This window comes from Chenopodium quinoa, unplaced genomic scaffold (genome assembly GCF_001683475.1).
Source record: "Chenopodium quinoa cultivar QQ74 unplaced genomic scaffold, ASM168347v1, whole genome shotgun sequence".
Taxonomy (NCBI): Eukaryota; Viridiplantae; Streptophyta; class Magnoliopsida; order Caryophyllales; family Amaranthaceae; genus Chenopodium; species Chenopodium quinoa.
In genome coordinates this window covers 739,573-764,110 of record NW_018744187.1, presented here as the reverse complement: position 1 = coordinate 764,110, position 24,538 = coordinate 739,573, and the positions used below count along the sequence as shown (strand labels likewise).

The 24,538-nt window shown below is 39.0% G+C and overlaps 1 protein-coding gene across 3 annotated transcripts; it reads right to left on the bottom strand.

Moving 5' to 3' along the window:
• Nucleotides 1-9,184: 9,184 nt before the first annotated feature.
• On the bottom strand, nt 9,185-16,637 carry LOC110694016 (pentatricopeptide repeat-containing protein At4g19440, chloroplastic-like). 3 transcript variants are annotated; one of them, XR_002505718.1, is made up of 8 exons: nt 16,153-16,281; nt 13,616-13,728; nt 13,320-13,369; nt 12,435-12,654; nt 11,567-11,706; nt 10,415-10,574; nt 10,168-10,293; nt 9,185-9,515 (listed from the first exon to the last, which is right to left on the bottom strand). XR_002505718.1 is itself a non-coding variant. In XM_021871174.1 (8 exons), exon 1 carries the CDS (start codon nt 16,343-16,345, stop codon nt 13,871-13,873), a length of 2,475 nt encoding a protein of 824 aa, XP_021726866.1. In that variant the 5' UTR covers nt 16,346-16,637; the 3' UTR covers nt 9,185-9,515; nt 10,168-10,293; nt 10,415-10,574; nt 11,567-11,706; nt 12,435-12,654; nt 13,320-13,369; nt 13,616-13,728; nt 13,843-13,870. The 3 variants fall into 3 exon arrangements, 2 of the variants coding, with proteins under 2 accessions (XP_021726866.1, XP_021726867.1); XM_021871174.1 differs by having other exon boundaries at nt 13,843-16,637; XM_021871175.1 differs by having other exon boundaries at nt 11,567-11,639; nt 13,843-16,637.
• Nucleotides 16,638-24,538: the final 7,901 nt, after the last annotated feature.

The following is a 24,538-nucleotide window of genomic DNA, read 5'->3' as shown; positions in this document are numbered from 1 at the left end:
TGGACAAAGTGTCCAAATTTGACGGCTGGAAGCACCGCTTCTATTTTTTGTCTGCACCCAGCCGGCGAGAGAATTTTGAATTGCGCCGGTATAATAAGAAGCCCGGCCTTCTAGGCCGAAAGTGCTATCTTCCCCAGATTCCGGATGAGGACTATGACAAAATAATTGAGACCAACTTTTTTGGTCTTGAGACTGCACCGCTATCAACCGGGGAATCAATAAAAGTTCCGAAGAACTGGATCCCGAAAAGTGCCTGGTTCAGGGACGAGGCCTTTTTGTCCGCCTGCGGACTCAGCACAATGTTTACCAAACGTATGCGCCTGATATTTTGACCGTCTGGGCTATTTCCATGTTAGCTGTTGTGTAAGTACTGATATCTTTGTTCTTTTTGCAGAAGAAGATTTATCCATGCTCCCAGACGAAAAAACACCCGAACGGTCCTCACACACCATCCGTAGAGAGCTTGCGGAGAAACAGGCGGCTCAGATCAAGACCAAGGTAAGACGCTTGACCCTTTTTTCCTTAACTTCACAAGTTCCATTTTCGGATGCATAACTGACTTGCATCCGCTTTGCAGGGTGGCGAAATCCCAAAAACGTTTGAGAAGAGCCTCAAACGGGCAAGGGATGACTCCGTCTCTACCCCCTCCAAGTCTAAGAAGTCTGCCTCCTCATTGACTCCCGGAGCTTAAGCCGGGAAGATTCAAATGCGCATTGGGGGGAATTCTCATGAGATATCCGGAAGCCTGGGTCATGACCTTGCCAACCCTTTGTCCACATTCAGAGGTTTTACAACACCTGTGGGTGGCTCCCGCCAAGCCGCCTCTGAAGGTAAGGCATGCCCATTTGAGTCCCCACCTGAGTTAGGGTGGCCTTTGCGAGTGAAATCCCACTCCCAACAGACTTCTTCCTCAGACGATCGACAACAGATTGGTGCCGCCTATATTTCGCACTCATCAAATGTTGATTGTGGTGCAGATCACTCTCCCCGCTGGCCAGACGTCCAGAAGCAGGCCAAGGCCATGCTGGATGCCGTCCGGAAGAGGGATAAAGACAATATCCCTGGGATAGAGATGTTTAATCTGGAACGCATTCTATCCCTTCTGGCTGAGGTGATATGTAAAGAAAGTAAAGAAAATAAACTTCAAGTTTTATTCTGCCTGCTCATCTGACCTGATTTGTTCTTTGCAGGCTCTGTTGCGGGTAGACGGTCTCAAACGTCCCTACTCCCGCAAGCGGGAAGAGGTAAAGAGAGCCAATAAGTCAGCCAGAGACGCTGACAACGTTGCTCTATACTCTTGTATAATAAATGAACTTGAGACTAAAGCCACAATAATGACGCATGCGGCAAAGATTGAACAACTTGAGAAGGACTTGGAGGCAACCAAGCACAAGGCTGGCAATGCTGACACGACGCTCAAAAAAGCTCAGGAGAAACTTGGCAAGGCTCAGGCGGAGCTGGACAAGCTCAAGGGTGTTTCCCAAGAGAACACCGATCTCAAGGCCAAGGTCAAAGACCTAGAGGAGTCGGGTGCCCAGGCGCAGCTTAACTTTGCAGCAAACTTGCAGGCAGAACAAGAGCGCCTGGTTGCCGAGAGCGAGGCTAATAACGACGCCCGGATGAAGATTGCCTGGAACGCCTTGTATCCAAACAAGGAGTACGACGTCTGGGCACTGGCTCACAAGTATGCTGAGGAGGTTGTTTACTTGAGGGAGAAGGGCGAGCCAGAGCCGGAGTCCTTTGAAGTCTGGGCCAATACTGAGCTGCCGAGCCTGAGCATCCCGTCCAGGGTCAAGCGCATGAAATTCCTTCTGATGAAGAAGATGAAGGGGACAATGACCAGGTGGACCCGTCTGCAGCTCAACAATGATTTTATGCGGCAGTATGCCATTTTTAATTTTTCTTGTTCAGCAGCTGTATGCCAAATTACTTTCTTTCCGGCCTACGTGCCGAGTATTTGTTATCTTTACCGGTTGAGGAGTCGGGTTAATTGAATATTTGCTTCACTTCCCGGATGGGGTCCAGTTGACAATGCTCTACCACAACTGTTTGGTTGGGTAGTTTTTAATGAATGTACCAACTGAGTCGGTTTTGATCATTTTACGCTTGAATTTTGCACTTTTATTTTTGTAAATATGCTTGAAAATTTTGCCTAACTTACGGGAAGCATGCGGAAATTGACAATCCGACTGTTCTTGCCCCTGGGCGGCTGTGTGGTTGGTTTCAACTTAAAGTCGATTGATTGGCTTGGAAACGTCTATTGCTTTAAAGAGCATGATATGTTTGCAAGTCAATCAATCACAATACTGATTGCCCCAAACCAAGTACACAGTCGTCCAAACAACAGGCGCTTCAGACTTTCAATCAGACGAAAAAAGATCGTCTAAGAAACTTGTAGGAGGCGAAAAGCCGCCAGTCCTTTCATAAGACAGGAGGCAGATGGCTACCTGGGGGGGTTTGCAATCCAATTATACTTTCCAGTCCTCTACCCCATTAGGAAGACGTGTATAATTTCGGAAGGTAATCTAGATTAGAGCTTAGGTTAATCACCAGCTGGTGTTTTTTGGACACCTGGTATTTCGAAAACTAAATCACCCTCTAGATTACCCAGGTCAGGAGGCAATGAGTTGACCAATGCCGCATGCATGTTTACCAATGTGCTAGTGATGATTACACTCGGAGGGGTGTTTCCAGACGCCTTATTACTTATTGGAGCAGGCGAATTTTGTAAAAAAGTATAACCATCCGGCCATTGGCCTCATGTCCTTTCAAGACAGTTGTATATCCATTGCACAACCCTTTTTGCCCCAACGGGAAAGTCTATGCAATTTTGGAATTAAGTCTAAGAAATTCGGTCGGTATCCGGCTGATGTCGTAGGACATCCGGTATTTCGAAGACTTAATCGTTCTTTATACTGTTCTGGTCAAACGGCTATGAGTTAACCAATTTGGTCGTTCAATCTTTGCCGTCTACATAGGTACGTAGAGCAAACAGGTAGGTTGCTCTCTACGACGATTGCACCCGAAGGGGTGTCGCCGGACGCCTTTGTCCATGTTGGGACAGGCGATTTTATAAAACAAACAACCACCCGGCCATTGGCCTCTAGTCTAGGTTGAGACCGGTTGTATAGCCACTAAGCGGTTTTGTGCCTAGTTTATTATCTGGCCAGTGGCCTCATGTAAATTGAACGTTGAATTTTCTACTAAGTTTCAAACTTAGAGAGTTCAATAATTGGGCCGTCTGTGAATTTCCCAGACGGTCTTAAAGCTGAAAAAGGAAATAACATAATTGAAAACAAAAAGCGATTTCTCATTAACAGACTTCTTGCTTACAAAAATTTACAACTCGGAAGTGGTACTTTTTCAAATTGTCTACATTCCAAGTCCTAGGCAAGCGTCTACCGTTTAGGGTTTCCAGGCGGTAGGTGTCGTCTCTAACTTCATCATAGATCAAGTAGGGGCCTTCCCAATTAGGAGTTAACTTCCTAGCTCGTTAGCCCTACCGGTTGCCTCCATTTTCCGTAACACAAAGTCGCCAACTTTCAAAGGGCGCTTGTGCACTTTCTTGTTGTATGATCTGTTCATTCTCAGACGGTATATCTCATGACGTAAGGCGGCATTTCCCTTGCGCTCTGGGAGAGAGTCCAATGCCAGAAGCATGGCCTCCCAGTTTCCCCCTTCATCATAAAGCATGACTCTAAGAGTAGGCTCGTAATGTTTAATGGGCAAGACAGCTTCAGCAACGTAAACCATGAGAAATGGGGTTTCACCGGTTTCCCCTTTTGTTGTTGTCCGGAGTGCCTATAAGACGTGAATTAATTCTTCTACCCATAAGCCACCGGCTCTTTCAATCTTTTTCTTAATGCCGTCTGAGATGAGTTTGTTGAAGGCTTCAACTTGGCCGTTTGCTTGGGGTCGGCCGACTGATGCAAAACAGTGTGAGATCCCTTGATCTCCCAACTAAGTCTTAAGGTGAGGCGTTTCAAACTGAGGGCCATTATCAAACACCATAGACATAGGCACCCCAAACCCGGTGATGATGTTCTTCCAAATGAAAGAGATGACGTCCTTTGTCTTGATGTTCCTGACCGCCTCCGCCTCCACCCATTTGGTGAAATAATCCACAGCCACTAGAATGTAGCGTTTTCCGCCTTGTGCAGGCGTATACGGGCCTAAAATGTCCATGCCATAGGGTCCTAGGGGATTATGCCCCTGATTAGGTCATCAAGCCCTAATCATTGAAGGGTTGCGCCGCATTGCGGCTTTCTCGGGATTTGGGCCATGAAGGCCGCCTTTTTCCCACTCTTTTGGAATGACACGTGTCAAACAAGGGTTGGTCCATTTTGGACTAACCCTAGGGTGACACGTGTCACTTTCTGGTTGGACCACGTGGCAGGGTAAAATTACCCCAAACACAAATCTATTACTACCTTTGATTTTTTTTAGTTGCAACTTCGGGCTATTATTTGTGAGATATAAAAATATTCCAAAATTGCAACTAATAAAAATCGAAGGTATCATTTTAAATTATTTTAATCAGTTAAATGAAAAAATTATTATGTATTAAAGATTTGTCATACAGAGTAATATTTATGGAAAACGGAATAATAACTATGAGGTATATATTTACTATAAAAAGATACGTATAAAATATTTAAAATAATATTACGATAGTTATGTTATACCAAACTTCTTAAAGAAGATTTTAGCAAAAAAATGGAAGGGTTTTTTTGGAGGGAAAAAACTGTTTCAGGGAAAAAACTTTTTAAATGAAGTGGCAATCTTAGGTGGCGTATATACTTTATACATTGACATGCCAGTGTGACATAGCACATATAGTTTAAATAATGCCATATGGCATCATTCCTTTGAAAGGGACAACTTTTAAATATAGTATAGATTTAGATATAGATTTTTCAACTACCGTCCTCGTCAATCATTACAACTATCGAATAATTTTCTTTGATTGGGTTACATTAAAACTGTTCATTGAATGCAGTTTTCTTCCGGGTTTACTTCGTACAAAACCGCTACTTCAATCAATGGTTTACCCTTGCTGAGTGTTTTTATAAAACAAAGAATATCTTTAAAGGTGTACCATCCAATGGGGTGACCCATATTTGGTCATTGGTGAATGTTACCCTCTTTTGAGGTGTATCCTCCACATCAAGCAAGTTCATTACATTATCACCTTGATAAGCTAAAATACGGTCCCTAAACTATACCATTAGTTGCACATTTGGTCCCTTATCTTTGAAATGAGGCAAATTAGTCCCTCTACCACCCTTGGCTCACCAATTCTGGTGGAGGAAAATCCGAGTCAGCAAAGTTGAAGGATGTTTACTGCCAACTAAGCCAAAGTTTAGGGACTTCTCTAGTTGAGTCAGCATTAGTTTAGGGACTGCACTTCTTTTTGCCAAAAGATTAAGGAGCTGCATGCTTACATGAATATTTTCAATTGAAAAAATTGGTAGTTTGAAGATTAGAGGCTCTGCATTTAATTATAAAGGATTGTTATAGCAAAAAATAACCAAATTCCAAAATAGTTACAAAAAACTGGCCGTTACACACAAAAGTGGCTATACATATTGATGTTGGTAGCCATTAAAATCATCAGACCATTAAGCAAAAATTCTTCCAAAAGAAAAAAAATAATTGTTGTAGTGAAGAAGAAAGCTCCTTCCAATGTATCTGCTCTGCAATAAAATTAGTAATTAAGGTATTTAGGAGTTGATCAAAATTAGAAGATTTAAGCAATATTAATATGTTTATTGATGACAGGCAATGTCTAGATGTAGCAATGGATCAAGTGAAAGTGGTCAAAGGTGTCATTGTGAGCTAATAGTGTCAAAGACAAGGTCATGGACGAAAGATAACCGAGGAAGAAGGTCACTAAACTTTACCACTTCATTAATTAAATAATGCCAACTCATACCGAGGTCCTTCCTTAAACTTTGATTAATTTTTTTTTCTTTTGCCACATGGGCACTATAGTCCCTAAACTATGGTGACTCATCATTTTTTCACCGGAAAAAATCATGTAAGGGTGGCAGAAGGACCAATTTGCTTCATTAAAAAGATGAGGGACCAAAATGCTACAAATACAATAGATGAGGGACCCTATTTATGCTTAACTCCATTATCTACTAGTATACCACTTTTACACTTTGGGTGAACTAGATTTCCGACTTGTGTCTTCTTATTTGAGTTGATAATATGAATTATGATGTCTGATCATCATTCTTTGTAACTTTTAAGTAGGTTTTTCTATATGATTTCATAGCGAAGTTTTTCTAGTATTCATCAATAACTTGATTGTTTGAGCATCGACAATGTAATAGAGTAGCTCATGCATATTAGAAAAAATTGAAATAATTAAAACAAGGAGCATATATATGTCCGTTATTCAAGTCAATCTTGTATCCTTTTGTTATAATCAATTACCGGAACATGTGATGGTTCGGAGATTTTTGTAAAAAGAACAATTACAAAAAAAAAATAACTGAGAGAAAAAAAATACTCCCCCCGTTTCATAATATTAGTCCCATATACTATTTTGGGTGTTTTAAAAAGTTCTACCCATATTGAATATATTTCATTTATGACTTGATTTTTTCGGCTATTTCACCAAATGTCACTAAGTACATTCAAAATTCACCAAATGCCATCAATGTTTTCAAAATTCACCAAATGACATCGAGCTTTTAAAAAAATCACCAAATGTCATTAATGACTAACGGTCGTTAAATCTTGACACGTGTCATAATATGATTGGTTCATTTTAATTATTTATTTTAATTAATAAAAATAATTTTTTTTTCTTCATCTTTGTGGCAAAAATTGCTCGGGTATAGTTTAGGGGGTCATTTTGAAACTTTATGGGAACAAATTAAGCTCGGAATTGACAAAAAATAACGTAAATGCTCCGTTTTGAATGTTGAAAAATATTTCAATTAGCGTGTCGTTATTTTTTAACCATCAAAATTGATCGGGTAAGGTTTTGGGGTCATTTTAATTCTTTATGAGTACAAATTAAGCTCAGAATTGACAAAAAAAACGTAAATGCTCCGTTTTGTGTGTTGAAAAATATTTCGATTAGCGTGTCGTTATTTTTTAACCATCAAAATTGATCGGGTAAGATTTTGGGGGTCATTTTGATTCTTTATGGAATAAATTAAGCTCGAAATTGACTAAAAATAACATATATGCCTCATTTAGTATGTCAATATCGTAATTTTTTCGGAAAAAAATGCAAAACTGGGTATTTACGTTTTTTTTTTTCCAATTTCTAGTTTAATTTGTACTCATAGAGGGTCAAAATGACCTGTGAAACCTTACTCAAACAATGTTTGTCACGAAAATCAAAAAAAAATATTATTTTTGTTCATTAAAATAAATAATTATTATGTATAAATTTTAAAAAGTAATGACATTTGTTAAAATAATTTTCCAAAGTAATGGCATTTGGTGAAACAAGAATTGCATTAATGGAAAACTGACGTCCATATGCTATTAGTGGCACGATGTGTCATTGTGATGTTTGTCAGTGGCATTTGGTGAATTTTAAAAACTTTGATGGCATTTAGTGAATTTTATAATTACTCAGTGGCATTTGGTGAAATAGTCGTGATTCTTTTTGGAATTAATTGATTGTGGATTGATGACATGACTCTAAGTAAGAAAATTTTTACCTTAAATTATGCAATTGTGACTTGTGTTTTCCTAATAAAAAAAATAAATAAATAAAAAAAAAGTTAAATAAGGTAAACTAATTATGAAATCTGTTATACTTTAATGTTATATTCCAAATATATTTGTTTTCTTATTTTATGTGATTGATTCCATATGGGACTAACATTATGAAACGGAGGGAGTAATATACTTCCTCCTTTCTTTTTTACTTAACCCGCTTTGACTTTTATACTATTCACCACCGCTCCTTTGACCGTGTTTTCTGAATAATATGTAAGGAAAAACATATTCATGTTGGATCATTTTGAATTCGTCTCGATAAGAACTATCATAATATATAACTTATATTTTTCAATTATGGAAAATTAAAATTATTGACCGTCAAAGTTTTGCATTGGCAAGCGTGATAAAATAAACAGGTCAAGTAAAAAAGAACAGAGGAAGTATACATATACATGAGGAAATGAAAAGGAATCCAGAGTACAATATATATATATATATATATATATATATATATATATATATAGAAATGGGATCATGTGAAAACCCATGGCTTAGGTGAGAACCATTTTAAAATGAGAACTCATCTAACACCATTCATTTTTATTAGATGAATGGTTCAGATTTATTGTTTCATTAGTGAGAATTCACGTGGGCCACCTTCATTTATTGTAATGATTGTTTGTATTTTTTTTTTTTAATTTTTGTGCATTGGGACACAAAATCTGCCAAAAGTTCTCATTATTACATGCTTTTTATTATTTATTGCATTGAAACACGTTACGTTAAAATGTAGTTGAAGTGTACGTCGTTAATGATGTTTCGTAGAATATATCAAGTGTTTCAATTTATAATATTAATGTTTCATATATATTATTGCTTGTTTCATATAGTTGGGCTCTATATGAACTAGGTGTACTGTGATTTCTTATACCTTATCTGATGTTTCAAAAAATATACCTTATGTTTCATTTTATAGTGCTTATGTTCCATAAAATATATGTGTTGTTTCATATACTAATGATATTGTTTTATACATAGAAATCATTGATGTTTCATATAATATTTCATCGAATATTATTTATATTGTTTCAGAAATTTGAATTATTGTCCCATAAATATTATACTCCATACCATATGTGTGAAATGTACCAATGACTGAAATGCATGTTCCCAAGAAAATTAAAAAGCATGTACCAATGACTGAAATGCGTGTTCCCAAAAAAATGCATGGGAAATTGATAATTAATCTCAGCCATCCATTAAGTGTAGTTGGTGTACGTTAATGATGTTTCGTAAAATATATCAAGTGTTTCAATTTATAATATTAATGTTTCATATATATTATTGCTTGTTTCATATAGTTGGGCTCTATATGAACTAGGTTTACTGTGATTTCTTATACCTTATTGATATTTCAAAAAACATACCTTATGTTTCATTTTATACTACTTATGTTCCATAAAATATATTTATTGTTTCATATACTAATGATATTGTTTTATACATAAAAATCATTGATGTTTCATATAATATTTCATTCGAATATTATTTATATTGTTCCAGAAATATGAACTATTGTCCCATAAATATTATACATTGTTCCATACCATAAATATTATACATTGTTCCACAGGTCATATGCAACAGGAGGGCGATATGGATATGTAATCCAATGTACCTGTAAAGCCAGGGGTGCAGTTGGTGAATTCTAGTTCTCCACTTGTGCAGACATAGACACTGCTAAAAGGAATGGGCAACTCATCAAGACATTCAACGGTATACTCCAAAGAAGAGCTGCCGGAGATTAGGTAATTGTACACCTTGTAGACACAAAATGAGTAAACTTTTAGATCTTAAACCAAGCAGTAGTGGCAGAAATCCCAAGGTACTAACTGTATTCCCATTAAAATTAAAGTAAACAAAATACTGTATGAAATTTGGCAAGCTATGGTTGCTCAAGCTCACTGTTTGGCAGGGAAGGCGCGTTGGCGTGATTTACTTTGTTTCCGTTTTTAGTTTCTTTGTTGTTTGTTTGTAAGTTCTTTTGTCAAAAAAAAAAAAAAAAAAAAAATGGCAAAATGATTATAAAAATTAGTATATCATGATTCTAGGATCTACACTCTTCAGGATTGGCTAATTGACAATGTAAATAGACTGAGTTAAAAGTCTATAAACTATAGTAAATTGTATATTTTCTTTCCTAGCATGTAAACAGATTCATGCACATAGCCAGCACCCATCATATAGTAAATCATTCTTTTTTTTTTTTTTTTTTTTTTTTTTTAAAGATCATATAGTAAATCTTGACTATAATATATGAGAGAACTAATTATATATGCCATGGAAAAAAGTTGGAAGTATGAGGAAAAATCTTTCAGCAGAAAAAGATGCAGTCCATAGCACAAGATATGGTAAAGGAATATTGAACATACATTAAATTATAGTAAAAGTAGAAAAGGTAATATATCCTACCTGATCTCCTGAGATAGAGTTGAAGTCTGGTCACTATTAGAAATTTTTCACAGTTTTGAATTGGTCTAAAAGCAACAGTAGATATTTAGCTTGAGCCAGCTTTTATCATCAGGCCATTTTGGATCCCTGGAATAGATGATAACCATTCAGATCATCAAAGGTTTTTCTTTTCTTGGAAGTAAGAATGCCAACCAAGGTACAGAACACATAAGCCAAAGTAATAAAATAATTAAAGCAGAGAACTTACCAATATAACTGTGTATTTACAATAGTAAGAAGAAGCTGAGAAAGATTCTTTAGTCGATATGCAGCCATAGTTCCAACACAATCACGATTTAATCTTACACGAGGATCATTAGTGACATTAGGGTTTCCACGGTCTTTTTCAGAACTTTTCTCTGTCGAACCTGAATCCACAACCAAGCAGTCAAATGAAAGTTAATAAACCATGACTGATTGACTGAAGTATTGGTTCACATATCTTATGTGGGTGAATATTAGAAAGAGAAAGAATCCAATGAAAACCAGTCCACAGCTAAAATATAATACTCCACAGAAGTTTCCACATCTTCAATTCTCCATTTACATTACATACAGAGTAATAATAAAGTGCAAGAACATTTGGGCGAGAATCACAGTAATATCCATTTACGTTCAGAACAGCAAGAGGGATCTCAGATGGAAATCAAGATGATAAAACAAGAAAAATTAGAGGGATAAAGTAGGGGACATTAGAAGAGACGAGTAGGAGATTTAGAAGGAATATACAAAGCAACTGCTACCACAGGATTGGGACTTGTTTCTGTCACTTTGGACAGTGTGGTGGTCACAATGCCAGGTTACAGTTATATCCATTAACAAGATGGAGAAAGCTGGGATAACAAGGAATACAGAGCTGTTCAGGATTTTGTTCATTTGCAATTTTTTATAACTAACCAGCAAACCGAAAGTACAGTGACTGCAAGTTACATGTTAACCTTTGCAATAAAATATGCAACATAAAATAGAATTTACAGGGCAATAGCCAGCTAAAGCATTCAAAACTTAAAAAGAAAATAGCCACACAAAAAAAGAGCCAGCCAACATCTTAAATATGCAAAAAGCCTTAGTATATCTTGTGACTTTCATGTTTGCAATAGGAAAAATAGAGATAGCATGAAAATATGAAGGATTAGGAAAAAGAAAAAAAAAAAAAAAAAAAATATATATATATATATATATATATATATATATATATATATATATATATATATATATATATAAAGATTTTGCAATAACATAACGCAATTCAAAGTCCTTGCGTCTCCAGCCCCTCCACACATTTTGAATAAAAGCTGGAAAGTAAATCGCATATCATGAGGACATCATAATTAAAGAGGAGACGTGAAAAAATAATAACCTTGGATTTCTTCAACTTCTGCATTTCCTCCAGCCACTGAATAGCACTATTCATCACACTACTATTTGTGTTACTGTTGATAGATTTCACAAGATCAGTAATCAGTACATTCAATATCTTCTTGTAAGACCAACTCTGCACTGGAGTACACCAAAATCTATGGTAAAGCTACGAAGTAGGTATACCAGAAATGCTGCAACACTAGAAAGATCTTAAAGCATAAAAGGCAGAATTTATTTTGCTCAAAGGTTAGGGTAAGAGCATTTTTTATCTTTTCTATCCAAAACACAGTAGTTGCTAGGTTAATATATAATTATATGGACAAAAGGAAATGGATTTTGCTATACTTAATTTATGTTGTCATAAATTCACACCATATTTTGTGCCATTAGAAGAACGAGACCAAAAAGGGCAAAATTTTGTGTAAATGTGATCCACAACTAGCTTAATCATCTATATAACAACAATCAGTATTGAGCTTACAAGTAATTAACAAGTGAATGAATAAAATACAGTCTTTATGATCTCTTGTTTTTTTTATTGTATGACATCATTTACACACAAAAAACATGGTCCTGACATCACATCTACCACTATATGAAAATTGGGTGGTCGTAAATGAACGTAACCTGTTCCAACCTTTACACTTTTAACGCTCTCAATTTTTTTTAGCACTTAGACCACAACAATACACTATCATATTATTCGGTATAAATTAAAAACATTAATAAGTCAAAGCTTCAAAAGTCTGAAACTCGGTATGGAATTCACAAACTATAACTTTGTATACAGCAGAAATCAAAAATAATAATAGCCTGATTATCAAGGTTAGTAGAAAAATACATAGGAGTCAGACAGCACCATGTACCTGGCCAGCTTGTAAAAGATTCCACATCCATCACGCTTTTGGCCATTCCTCTGGAAATAGATGCTTGAGAATTGAAGTTATTCCATGTTGCCATATATATAAGATATAAGATAAACACAAACTACTGCTGTCACAGAGAAGCTAAAGAATCTGTATGCAGAGAAAATCGGAACCAAAATCTCTCAGAACAGTTACAAAGGCTTTGGAACGAGCCTTCCATCTGCAAAAACACAAGACCAACCTTCAGTTAAAAGTTACTGCTTGACTTGGATAGAAGTGTAAGATTATTTTTGTTAAAATTAGCACTTTCTATCTTCCTATCTTAACACCATGCAGCCCTAAAGTTTTATCCAACATTCCAACCCTTGTGTTAGATCCATCTACCAAGGATAAACCCAGAACAATCAGTCTCAAATTCAGTACTACCACACTCCTAATTATATAACCTGTCATAGATCTAGAAGTTTTTATAGTCAAATGCCTAAGCAAATTATTCATATATAGTACTTTAAAAAACGAGAATTATAGAAAAACATAAAAGACTACAAACAAAAACCCTCCTTGAAAGAAAATTCATGAGAAAACAATAAGAAACATGTTGAGTAAAGCCAGAATGTTTGACATAATAGCTGAGGTTGATGGTTACATCAAGGGATATATAGCACAACTCCTTCAACTTTCTAATACTGTAATTTATGTGCCCCAACTCATTATACCCGGTTAATCATAAAAACAAAGTTGATGCAAAAATATAAATAGATACTTGTGAAAAATTCACACATATTGAAAAATTGGCCATGTGAAACAGCATGGATGCATATTATTTACCAATAGATGTAGGATCAAACATCAAATAAAAAACAGAATTAAAAATAAATAAAGTACCTGAGGCAAGATTTTGGGGAGTGTGGAAAATAGGTATTCTTCACAAATACCTGCAAAATGGAATCAAATATTAATTACACCATAAAATTTGAATTTAATTTTAAAACCACCAAACTGTTCTCTCTAAAAGGAGGGTAACTTAGCAAGATTTACAATTGACATCACCTAATAACATTCTAACCAATCATATAGGTGTCAAACAATTGACTACCGCTACTATCATCCAGATCCAGACAAACACTACTTAATAACAGAACTCAAATCTACACATATTCCAAGAATTTAAGTATATTCACCTTTCACCGCATCAACAAATTTTTTAATCAAGAAAGAGCTTCACTAATTGAAGGCTTGCCAGGGCCAAGAGACACAGCAATGAGACTGTTCTCTCAACTCTCAAGTGATCTACCTGCATAAAGTGAAAAAACAGGACTATCAATAGATAACTTATTGAGAAAGATGCTTTTCAACGCAATATAGGAACATGCACAGCTAGGGCTAAAGACACCATGAAGAGCCAAACCATTTAAGATTTTCAGAAATCATCTTGATCAGTCTTGGTTTTTAAATGCCATTGGTTGTGCCAACCCATGAATCAAGGTTGTATATGTTACATCATCCATAAGAACTCCCTGTTGTGCCATAGTATCAGTCACCGTAAATGCTTCACCCATCTTTCCATCCTTGCACAAACCACTAGTAAGAGCATTATATGTAACGTTATCAGGAATGATTCCATCATGAATCATTTTCTCCAAAAGCTTAGCTGCCTTTTCGGCATCACCCATTTTAGAGTACCCATCTATCATAATTGTATAGGTGATTTTATTTGGAATTATGCCATTCATGCACATCTCTTGCAAGATAGCCTCCACCTTATCCATCTGACCAAGCTTACAGTAACCACCCATTAAGGCAGTAAAGCAGTAAACATCAGGATTCAGACCTTCCTTGCTCATTTCTTCAAGAAGGTTCCTAGCTTGGTCAACACTACCAATGTTGACCAGTCCATCTATAAGACAGGAATATGTGACAGAAGTTGGCGCAATGCCTTTGCCTTTCATGTCATCACGAAGTTGAAAAGCGTTGACCATATTGTTTGCTCTACAATATGCAGAAATAAGTGAATTATAAACAACCGAGTTTAGCTCTAATTTCTGAGCAAGCAGCTTATCGAAAAGTCTAAATGCCTCTTCAATCTTTCCAGCCTTGCCATACCCATTGATCATAACAGCATATGTATGAACATTTGCAACCATACCACTTGTTTTGCACTCCTCCCAGAGCTTCATAGCTTCAATAATTTTATTGGCATTACACAGTCCATGCAGTAGAATGTTGTACACATGAATATCTGGTTGTATACCACGCTTTTCCATCTCATTTCTCAAATTAAAAGCTTCCTCCAATTTTCCATTTTTACAACAGCCTGAGATGAGGGTATTGTATGTGATTCTATCCAATTTAAAACCCCTTTTAATCATTTCCTTGAGAAGCCTAGCAGACTCATGCATGATACCAGCTTCACAAAGTCCATGAATTAAAGCGTTTGAAGTCACTATATTTGGTGTAAACCCTTTCTCCACAAGTCTAAACCAGAATTTAACAGCGTGTGCATGTTTACCCTCTTTACAGTTTCTAACCATAATTGTAGTAAGCAGGCCATCACTAGGCCTTAAGTTTCTCGATAGCATCTCTTCAATGATACACAAAACAGAATCCAATGTGCCATTCATACCAATACAGCAGATGACAGAATTAAAGGCCCCTAACTGTACTGATAACCCTCTATACAACATCTCCTGCAATAGAGATTGAGCCTGCTCTGCCATATTACACTGACAAAAGCCATGAAGAAGTGAATTAAAGGTTGATGAATTTGGACTAATCCCCCTTGACAACATAGAATCTTTTAAACTCAATGCCTCCCCAACTTTTCCTACTCTACAATACCCATTAATCAATGAGTTATAAACAATTTCATTAGCAACCAAACCCTTCTCTGGCATTTCCTGTAGTAAGTGATTCGCTTCGTCAAACTTCCCAAACTTAACTAAACCATTAATAAGACCTCCATAAGTTACAACGTCAGGCATCATACCATTCCTTACCATCCTCTCTTTAAATCGAAATGCCTCATCTAAACCATCACACCTACAAAGTCCATGAATAACATTGTTGTAAGTCGCAACATTAGGTGAAATCCCTACTTCCTCCATCTCCATAAACAGCTCAATCCCATCCTTAACCCTCCCACCTTTGAAATACGAATTAATAGCCGTGCTAAACAGATAAACATCAGGCACAACTCCTCTCCGCATAATCTCAAACGCCTCGTAACTTCTTTGAACCTCGCCAGCCATAACCAGCGAGCTCAAAAGGAAATTACACGTCTTCAAAGACGGAAAAGCTCCCCTCCCAGCCATCACCTTAAAAACCTCGAAAGCTAACCCATAACCGGCATTCTTAATCTGAGTGCAATAAACATGAACCAACAAATCAAACGTTCGATTCCCAACCGACTTCTCAAACCCGCCATTCAAATCAACCAATGCAACAGCAATCTCAATATGTCTATCACTATACTTCTCAAAAACAGTAGGAGCTTTCCCATCAATCAAACGAATCAACAACAACCTAGCAGAATCACTAAAATTCGACCCAACAAGCAAACGAATCAATTCGCAATAGGATTTAACACTAAAAGAATACCTGCATGAATCAATCCCATAATAAAAGAATTGCAACACTGTTTTCGGATGAACCAATGACTTAATTTCAGTAAAAACACGATCAAATTGAGAAGGGGATACAAGAGTTAGAATTTCTTTACATTTAGAAGATTCCAGAGATGGGTTTGACAAAACAGAAGAAACCCACTTGACAAAACTCTCATCAAGTTTCTGGGGTTGATCTTGAGGCGGTGAAAATGGCGGAGAAACTGAGCGAAGTGGTCGGCGAAAGGAGGAGAAGAAGAAGGTGGGTTTAATGGTGGAAAGTCTTTTCAAATCCATAAGAGAACGCATTTGAAGAACAAAGATTGGATGATTCAACTGAATAAATGCAACAGAAATGAGTATTTGTTTGCATTAGATTAAATTCATATTGAAAATTTCGTGTTTATATAAATTAATTTGAGCTTGAAAGTTGATCTTTGGAAGAATGGAGATTTAATAAGGCCACGACTAATATGTTTTAGAGGTGAAGAAGAGGAACACGAAGGAGGAGGAGAGAGAATGTTGTAGGTTTTGGGGAAGATTTCCGGGTTATAGTTACAAATCAATTACATGATCATGAAGGTGAGTGTTGGGGGAGTAAGCCCAACGCAAAGCCCACCTCTCTTGGGGTGCCCATATATTTATGAGCACGGGTATTGATACGGATACGAGAAAATATCAATATAAAAATAGGGGATATGAATGCAGAATGTTAAAATTCATATATACGTGACGTACACTTGGAATATTGTGATTTTCTCTTTTTTGGTTTTTTGATTTTATAAAATCAATTATATATGTCAAACTAGGTTAAGTCTCGTGCCATGCACGATTATAATTAACTTTGCAACAAAAATTATAAAGAATGATTTTTTCTTTATTTTGTGAGGGGAATAAAGAATGGTTGTTAATTTAACAATAATTTATCAAAAAAAAAATATTTGAGACAAAATAACTTGAATTTTAATTTATACCAAATGCGTAAAGGTTATTATTTTGAATTATTTTATAAAAAAAAATATTTAGTAATAGAAATTTAGAAGCTATTAGATTTTATATAAGAAAATGAAATTATAAGCTTAGGTTAGTACCCGTATATGTCTGGAAAAAAAAAGGTTAGGGCCTTTTCTCATTGACTGATCTCAGCTGAACTGAAATAAACTAAACTGAAATGAAATGAATGTTTTATAAGAGAAGGAAATTAGGAACTGAACTGAACTGAATTGGATTGAATATCAATGTATGAGAACAGACCCTTAGTACCCGTATACGAACTCATATACATTCGTCCTTATATTTTTGTTGACACACTTTGACCGGCATTAAATGAAAATTTAGTTGATTTTATATTACTTTAGGATAATTAGTATTCCGTAATCAACTTTTAAAAGATATATTTATAGTGAGTAGTAGCAGTTTTTATTTTAATTTTATTGCATAAAATGTGTAGAGTAATTAGATTGAAGTTTTCAATATATGGTTAGTTAAAATATTTTACTCTATTCATGTGTCATCATTTACTTAATTTATTTATTATATACATATATATATATATATGTATGTATGTATATATATATATATATATATATATATATATATATATAAAATCATAATTTTCAATAATCTCTAATAAAATATGTTGATAATTAAAGTTGTGTCTCGGCAAATGTGCAAATCCAATTCTAGTGTATAAAAAACGGAGGGAGTATAATATAATAAAATAATTTTGTTAAGTTGTTTGTATAGACGTTGTGTATAATTTTAAGATTCATACAAATTACGCGACCAAAATGATTTTTCTATTTTTAATGAAAATAAATTTTATTGTCAAATGATTAATGTTGGAGCTTGGACGAAAAAATTGATACTCCTTAATATTATAATAATATTGGACAATGATATATTTCAATACCTTATTTTTAATCTATGTTTGTATATTTGTAACTAAAAGATTAATAGTATATAGAATATATGTTAAAAAAATACTACGTATATTAATTGAGTATGATTGGATTAGATACGTTGTCAAAATAGAAATAAGTATTATTGTAACTTATAAAATGGAAGTCATTAAAATTTGGCAAAAAAATAAAAAAAAATAAAAAGGAAAGTGCAAAAAGGAGGGAAAATTATTAATGACATTGTGACAAGTGATTAGGGGATTTTTCCCCACCAATCACCATCTGACAAGTGGACCAATCATGTTCCGCCATGTGTCCGTCACATGGGCCAATAGGAGCCTGCCACGTGTCAAGCAATGATCCGTCCACCATGGACCAATTACGACACGACACGTGTCCTTCCCATGACACCTGGGATAACCGGTCACCTAGGCCCAACTTCCGAGGGAAGCCCAATCAGCCCAAGGTTAACCTAAACCTAGACTGACACGTTTCCCGAGGTTATAAATACCTCCCTTAATCCTCATTAAGGGAGATAACACGCTAAAAAGCAGATTACACACATTAAACACTCTCACCTAGAGAGACCCAATCACTTTTGATTAGGGGATTTTGCTCCCACCAATCGGAATGCGCCACGTGGGCCAATCAGGTCCTGCCAAGTGTCCCCCAGTTGGAACTGTCAGGGCTTGCCACGTGGCACGCGCTTATTCGTCCACCTTGGACCTGTTATGTCATGACATGTGGCATACTCCATGCCTAATGGAGAAACCGGCCACCCAGGCCCAACTTCCGAGGGAAGCCCAATCAGCCCTAGGTTAACCTAAACCTAGGATGGGCACGTTTCCCAAGGTTATAAATACCTCCCTTAATCCTCATTAAGGGGGATTACGAAAAAACACATTAATTACACACAGTAATAACCGGCTGATCTCGCTAACAAAGCAGATTACCTACATTAAACACTCTCACCTAGAGAGACCCAATCACTTTAATTTCCGCATTAATTACTCTTTAATCAAGTACTAACTTGACCGTTGGAGGCGGAGCTCCCAGGAGTCTCCGTTATTTTGCAGGTACAGGCGTCCGGTTCCAGTCTCGGAATTGTAACTCTCCCGCAGGACATCAGAAAACCCCGAAACAACTTTAATTTCCGCATTAATTACTCCTTAATCAAGTACTAACTTGACCGTCGGAGGCGGATCTCCAACCATCCGGAGCTTCCGTTTGTTAGGTACAGGCGTCCGGTTCCAGTCTCGGAATTGTAACTCTCCCGCAGGACATCAGAAAACCCCGAAACATTTGGCGCCGTCTGTGGGGAGAGTACTTCTGAGATGGCATCCACGTCTGTACCGACTCCTGAAGAGAGGCGTCCCCTAGACGACCCTCAAGTTCAGTCGGACCACGATACTGAGAATGAATTTGAAGTTGAAGCTCACACAGCTTCAGACGGGACCCTAAGGGCCCGACGTACCCGTCATACCGAAAGGAGGGAACGGGAACATCTTCAAACTGGAAGCGAGCCAGCAGGCGCACCGCCTGTTCGGCAGCAGCCGACTGATGGGTCTGCTCCCATCACAAGGAACGAACTCATGACCTTCATGAGGGACTTCAAGGGAGAAATTCAAGAGTTGATCAACAAGAAGCCGCCTGCTCTGGACAAGGAGCAGTCGGCTAAGAAACCCTCCACTTCACAGAAGAGGAAGCCAGTTCAAGGGCGAGAGGCGACTCCTCATCCTAAATCTAGGAAGCGGGAGCCGACTGCCCTTGATTTCACAAAATACCGTTTTCCTACTCCAGGAACTAGGAAACCTGTTCGTCATATTCAGGCTGACGGGTCGAGGAAAACATACACAGACGCTCGGCTACTGCTAGAGCAGAAGAAGAGTGACCGATTGTCAGAGTCGGCCTCTACTTCAAACTTCCAAGACAGTCTGCGAAATACCTCGATGAGGCATACTCAGTCGTATCATGAGAGTCAGTCAGGCGGCACCTCCCGTCAGTCTGGCTATCATAGCGACCAGGCGGTACCAAACTTACCGTTTGTACCGCAACAACATTATTTTTTACAGCCACCTCCGTTTGGTGGACATGCAGCAAAAAATGTCCAACCTATGGACTGGCAGCTACGGTTGCTTAGACTTGGTGAACAGCCGTCGACCTTCTCCAAGGAAATTACTGAAGCCGCTCAGTCGGCCAAAGTGAAAAATGTATTAGTAGGCGCCTATGACGGCACTACTAACCCAGAAGACCATCTGATGGCATTCACCAACCTGATGTACCTTCAAGGATTGGATGATCCCACTTGGTGCAAGTGTTTTCCAGCGACTCTCAAAGGAATCGCACAACAATGGTTCGGCAACCTGCCGACTGGTTGTGTAAATAACTTCAAGACGCTTGCTTACTTATTCACCTCCAACTTCGCCATGAACATCCCTACGAAGAAGACGACCCTTGATTTAGGAACAATTCAGCAGGGCGAGAAAGAGGGGCTTTGTTCTTACATCAGGCGGTTTAACCTGATGAGAATACAGATTCAAGGGTTACCGGATGAAGTAGCCTATACTGACTTTTTCAGAGGTCTCAAAGACGGGTCGACCTTCAAATTTGATTTGGTCCGAAAGAGGGTGGCGACTCTTCAAGAGGCCTTGATTGAAGCGGAAGCCTATATACAGGCGACTGATCTTTGTAGTACGGTAAAACAATCAGACGGGAAAAGGTCCGACAAAAGAGAAGGACGACAGAAACAGTCGTCAAACAAAGACGAGAAGAGAAAAGAGGTCTGGGCGACTGATTCCTCTAAACAGCCGGCCCAGAAAAAGAAAAAAGAATTCAAACCATACTCCCCAAAGTATGCGTATAAAAAGGATAGCCAGTTTATCCTAAAGGAAATCAAGGGACGGATCTCAATTGAGAAGCCGGTCCCCATGAAGGGTTCTGCAAACAACCGGAACCAAGAAAAATTCTGTGCTTATCATGAAGATGTTGGTCATCACACCAATGAATGCATCAGTCTCATGCGGTATCTGGACCGCCTGGCTGAGCAAGGGGATCTTGACACTTATGTCAAGAAATCTACGGGGAACACTTCCTCAAAAAAGCAGTCGGCCAAAAAGAATCGAAAGGCCGACAGCTCCGATACAGATGATGCAGTCGTCTACACCATTGCAGGCGGCTTCTCAGGAGGCGGCCCCACTATTAGGGGCAACAAAGACAATATCAGACGGTTAGATGTAAATTCCGTTCACCAAGAACGACCCTCCAAATATTCATTTCCTGAGATTGTCATCACTGAAGAAGATCTAGGAGGGGTAAGAGGGCCGCATGACGACCCTATCGTTATTGAATGTAAAGTGGCCAACCAGAGAGTTGGCCGAATCCTCATAGATACCGGAAGCTCCTCAGATCTCATCAGTAGCAAATGTCTGTCGAAACTAAAATATCAGACTGATTGCATACATCCGGCATCCCACCCTTTAGTAGGGTTTGGAAGAGGAGTCGTCCACCCAGTGGGACGAGTGGATTTACCCATCCGCCTGGGCGAAAAAGGAGAAGGACGACACATGGTAGTCCGGTTCCTGGTAGTAGAAGAACTCTCGGCCTACAACATGATTCTGGGACGACCAACCCTGAATAATTCCAAGGCTGTTATAATCCCATCTCTTATGTTGCTCAAGTTTGAGAGGGATAATGGAACAGTCGGCTCCCTAAGGGGAGATCAGAGGATGGCCCGAGAGTGCTATCTCTCGGATGTCAAGCCCACTGTTATGGCCACTGGGTCGAGTGGTGGAAAAATAGACCTTGACAATGTCAAGGAGAGTGCGCTTGTTCAAGAAGCAGGCGGCAAGAAGAGAAAGGCATCCCAGACAGGGGCCGCAAGAAAAGACAAAAAATAGCAATCATTGGCAGAGGAGCGGTCGGATGAATTCCGCCCTCAGCCGGCTGGTGAGCATACGGACCTGATCTTAGACGAATCGCGTCCTGACCGAATAGTCAAAGTTGGGACGGCTGCTCTAAGAGTCCTGGGTGACGACTTTCACAGACTATTGAAAGAATACAAGGACATCTTTGCATTCGAAGTCCATGAAATGACAGGCATTAGTCCTGATCTGGCGGTACATAAACTGGCCGTGGATCCTGATTAAGGGATTTTGCTCCCACCAATCGGAATGCGCCACGTGGACCAATCAGGTCCTGCCAAGTGTCCCCCAGTTGGAACAGCCAGGGCTTCCCACGTGGCACGCGCTTATTCGTCCACCTTGGACCTGTTATGTCACGACATGTGGCATACTCCATGCCTAATGGAGAAACCGGCCACCCAGGCCCAACTTCCGAGGGAAGCCCAATCGGCCCTAGGTTAACCTAAACCTAGGATGGGCACGTTTTCCAAGGTTATAAATACCTCCCTTAATCCTCATTAAGGGGGATTACAGAAAGAGAACAGAAACATTACGAAAAAAACACATTAATTACACACAGTAATAACCGGCTGATCTCGCTAACAAAGCAGATTACCTACGTTAATCACTCTCACCTAGAGAGACCTAATCACTTTAATTTCCGCATTAATTACTCCTTAATCAGGTACTAACTTGACCGTTGGAGGCGGAGCTCACAGGAGTCTCCGTTATTTTGCAGGTACAGGCGTCCGGTTCCAGTCTCGGAATTGTAACTCTCCCGCAGGACATCAGAAAACCCCGAAACATTTGGCGCCGTCTGTGGGGAGAGTACTTCTGAGATGGCATCCAAGTCTGTACCGACTCCTGAAGAGAGGCGTCCCCTAGACGACCCTCAAGTTCAGTCGGACCATGATACCGAAAGTGAATTTGAAGTTGACGCTCATACAGCTTCAGACGGGACCCTAAGGGCCCGACGTACCCGTCATACCGAAAGGAGGGAACGGGAGCATCTTCAAACAGGAAGCGAGCCAGCAGGCGCACCGCCTGTTCGGCAACAGCCGACTGATGGGTCTGCTCCCATCACAAGGAACGAACTCATGACCTTAATGAGGGACTTCAAGGGAGAGATTCAAGAGTTGATCAACAAGAAGCCGCCTGCTCCAGTCAAGGAGCAGTCGGCCAAGAAACCCTCCACTTCACTGAAGAGGAAGCCAGTTCAAGGGCGAGAGGCGACTCCTCATCCTAAATCTAGGAAGCGGGAGCCGACTGCCCTTGATTTCACAAAATACCGTTTTCCTACTCCAGGAACTAGGAAACCTGTTCGTCATATTCAGGCTGACGGGTCGAGGAAAACATACACAGACGCTCGGCTACTGCTAGAGCAGAAGAAGAGTGACCGATTGTCAGAGTCGGCCTCTACTTCAAACTTCCAAGACAGTCTGCGAAATACCTCGATGAGGCATACTCAGTCGTATCATGAGAGTCAGTCAGGCGGCACCTCCCGTCAGTCTGGCTATCATAGCGACCAGGCGGTACCAAACTTACCGTTTGTACCGCAACAACATTATTTTTTACAGCCACCTCCGTTTGGTGGACATGCAGCAAAAAATGTCCAACCTATGGACTGGCAGCTACGGTTGCTTAGACTTGGTGAACAGCCGTCGACCTTCTCCAAGGAAATTACTGAAGCCGCTCAGTCGGCCAAAGTGAAAAATGTATTAGTAGGCGCCTATGACGGCACTACTAACCCAGAAGACCATCTGATGGCATTCACCAACCTGATGTACCTTCAAGGATTGGATGATCCCACTTGGTGCAAGTGTTTTCCAGCGACTCTCAAAGGAATCGCACAACAATGGTTCGGCAACCTGCCGACTGGTTGTGTAAATAACTTCAAGACGCTTGCTTACTTATTCACCTCCAACTTCGCCATGAACATCCCTACGAAGAAGACGACCCTTGATTTAGGAACAATTCAGCAGGGCGAGAAAGAGGGGCTTTGTTCTTACATCAGGCGGTTTAACCTGATGAGAATACAGATTCAAGGGTTACCGGATGAAGTAGCCTATACTGACTTTTTCAGAGGTCTCAAAGACGGGTCGACCTTCAAATTTGATTTGGTCCGAAAGAGGGTGGCGACTCTTCAAGAGGCCTTGATTGAAGCGGAAGCCTATATACAGGCGACTGATCTTTGTAGTACGGTAAAACAATCAGACGGGAAAAGGTCCGACAAAAGAGAAGGACGACAGAAACAGTCGTCAAACAAAGACGAGAAGAGAAAAGAGGTCTGGGCGACTGATTCCTCTAAACAGCCGGCCCAGAAAAAGAAAAAAGAATTCAAACCATACTCCCCAAAGTATGCGTATAAAAAGGATAGCCAGTTTATCCTAAAGGAAATCAAGGGACGGATCTCAATTGAGAAGCCGGTCCCCATGAAGGGTTCTGCAAACAACCGGAACCAAGAAAAATTCTGTGCTTATCATGAAGATGTTGGTCATCACACCAATGAATGCATCAGTCTCATGCGGTATCTGGACCGCCTGGCTGAGCAAGGGGATCTTGACACTTATGTCAAGAAATCTACGGGGAACACTTCCTCAAAAAAGCAGTCGGCCAAAAAGAATCGAAAGGCCGACAGCTCCGATACAGATGATGCAGTCGTCTACACCATTGCAGGCGGCTTCTCAGGAGGCGGCCCCACT

Coding starts and splice junctions, on each gene's coding strand:
- LOC110694016 (XM_021871174.1), bottom strand. CDS start 16,345: ATGCGTTCTCTTATGGATTTGAAAAGACTTTCCACCATTAAACCCACC.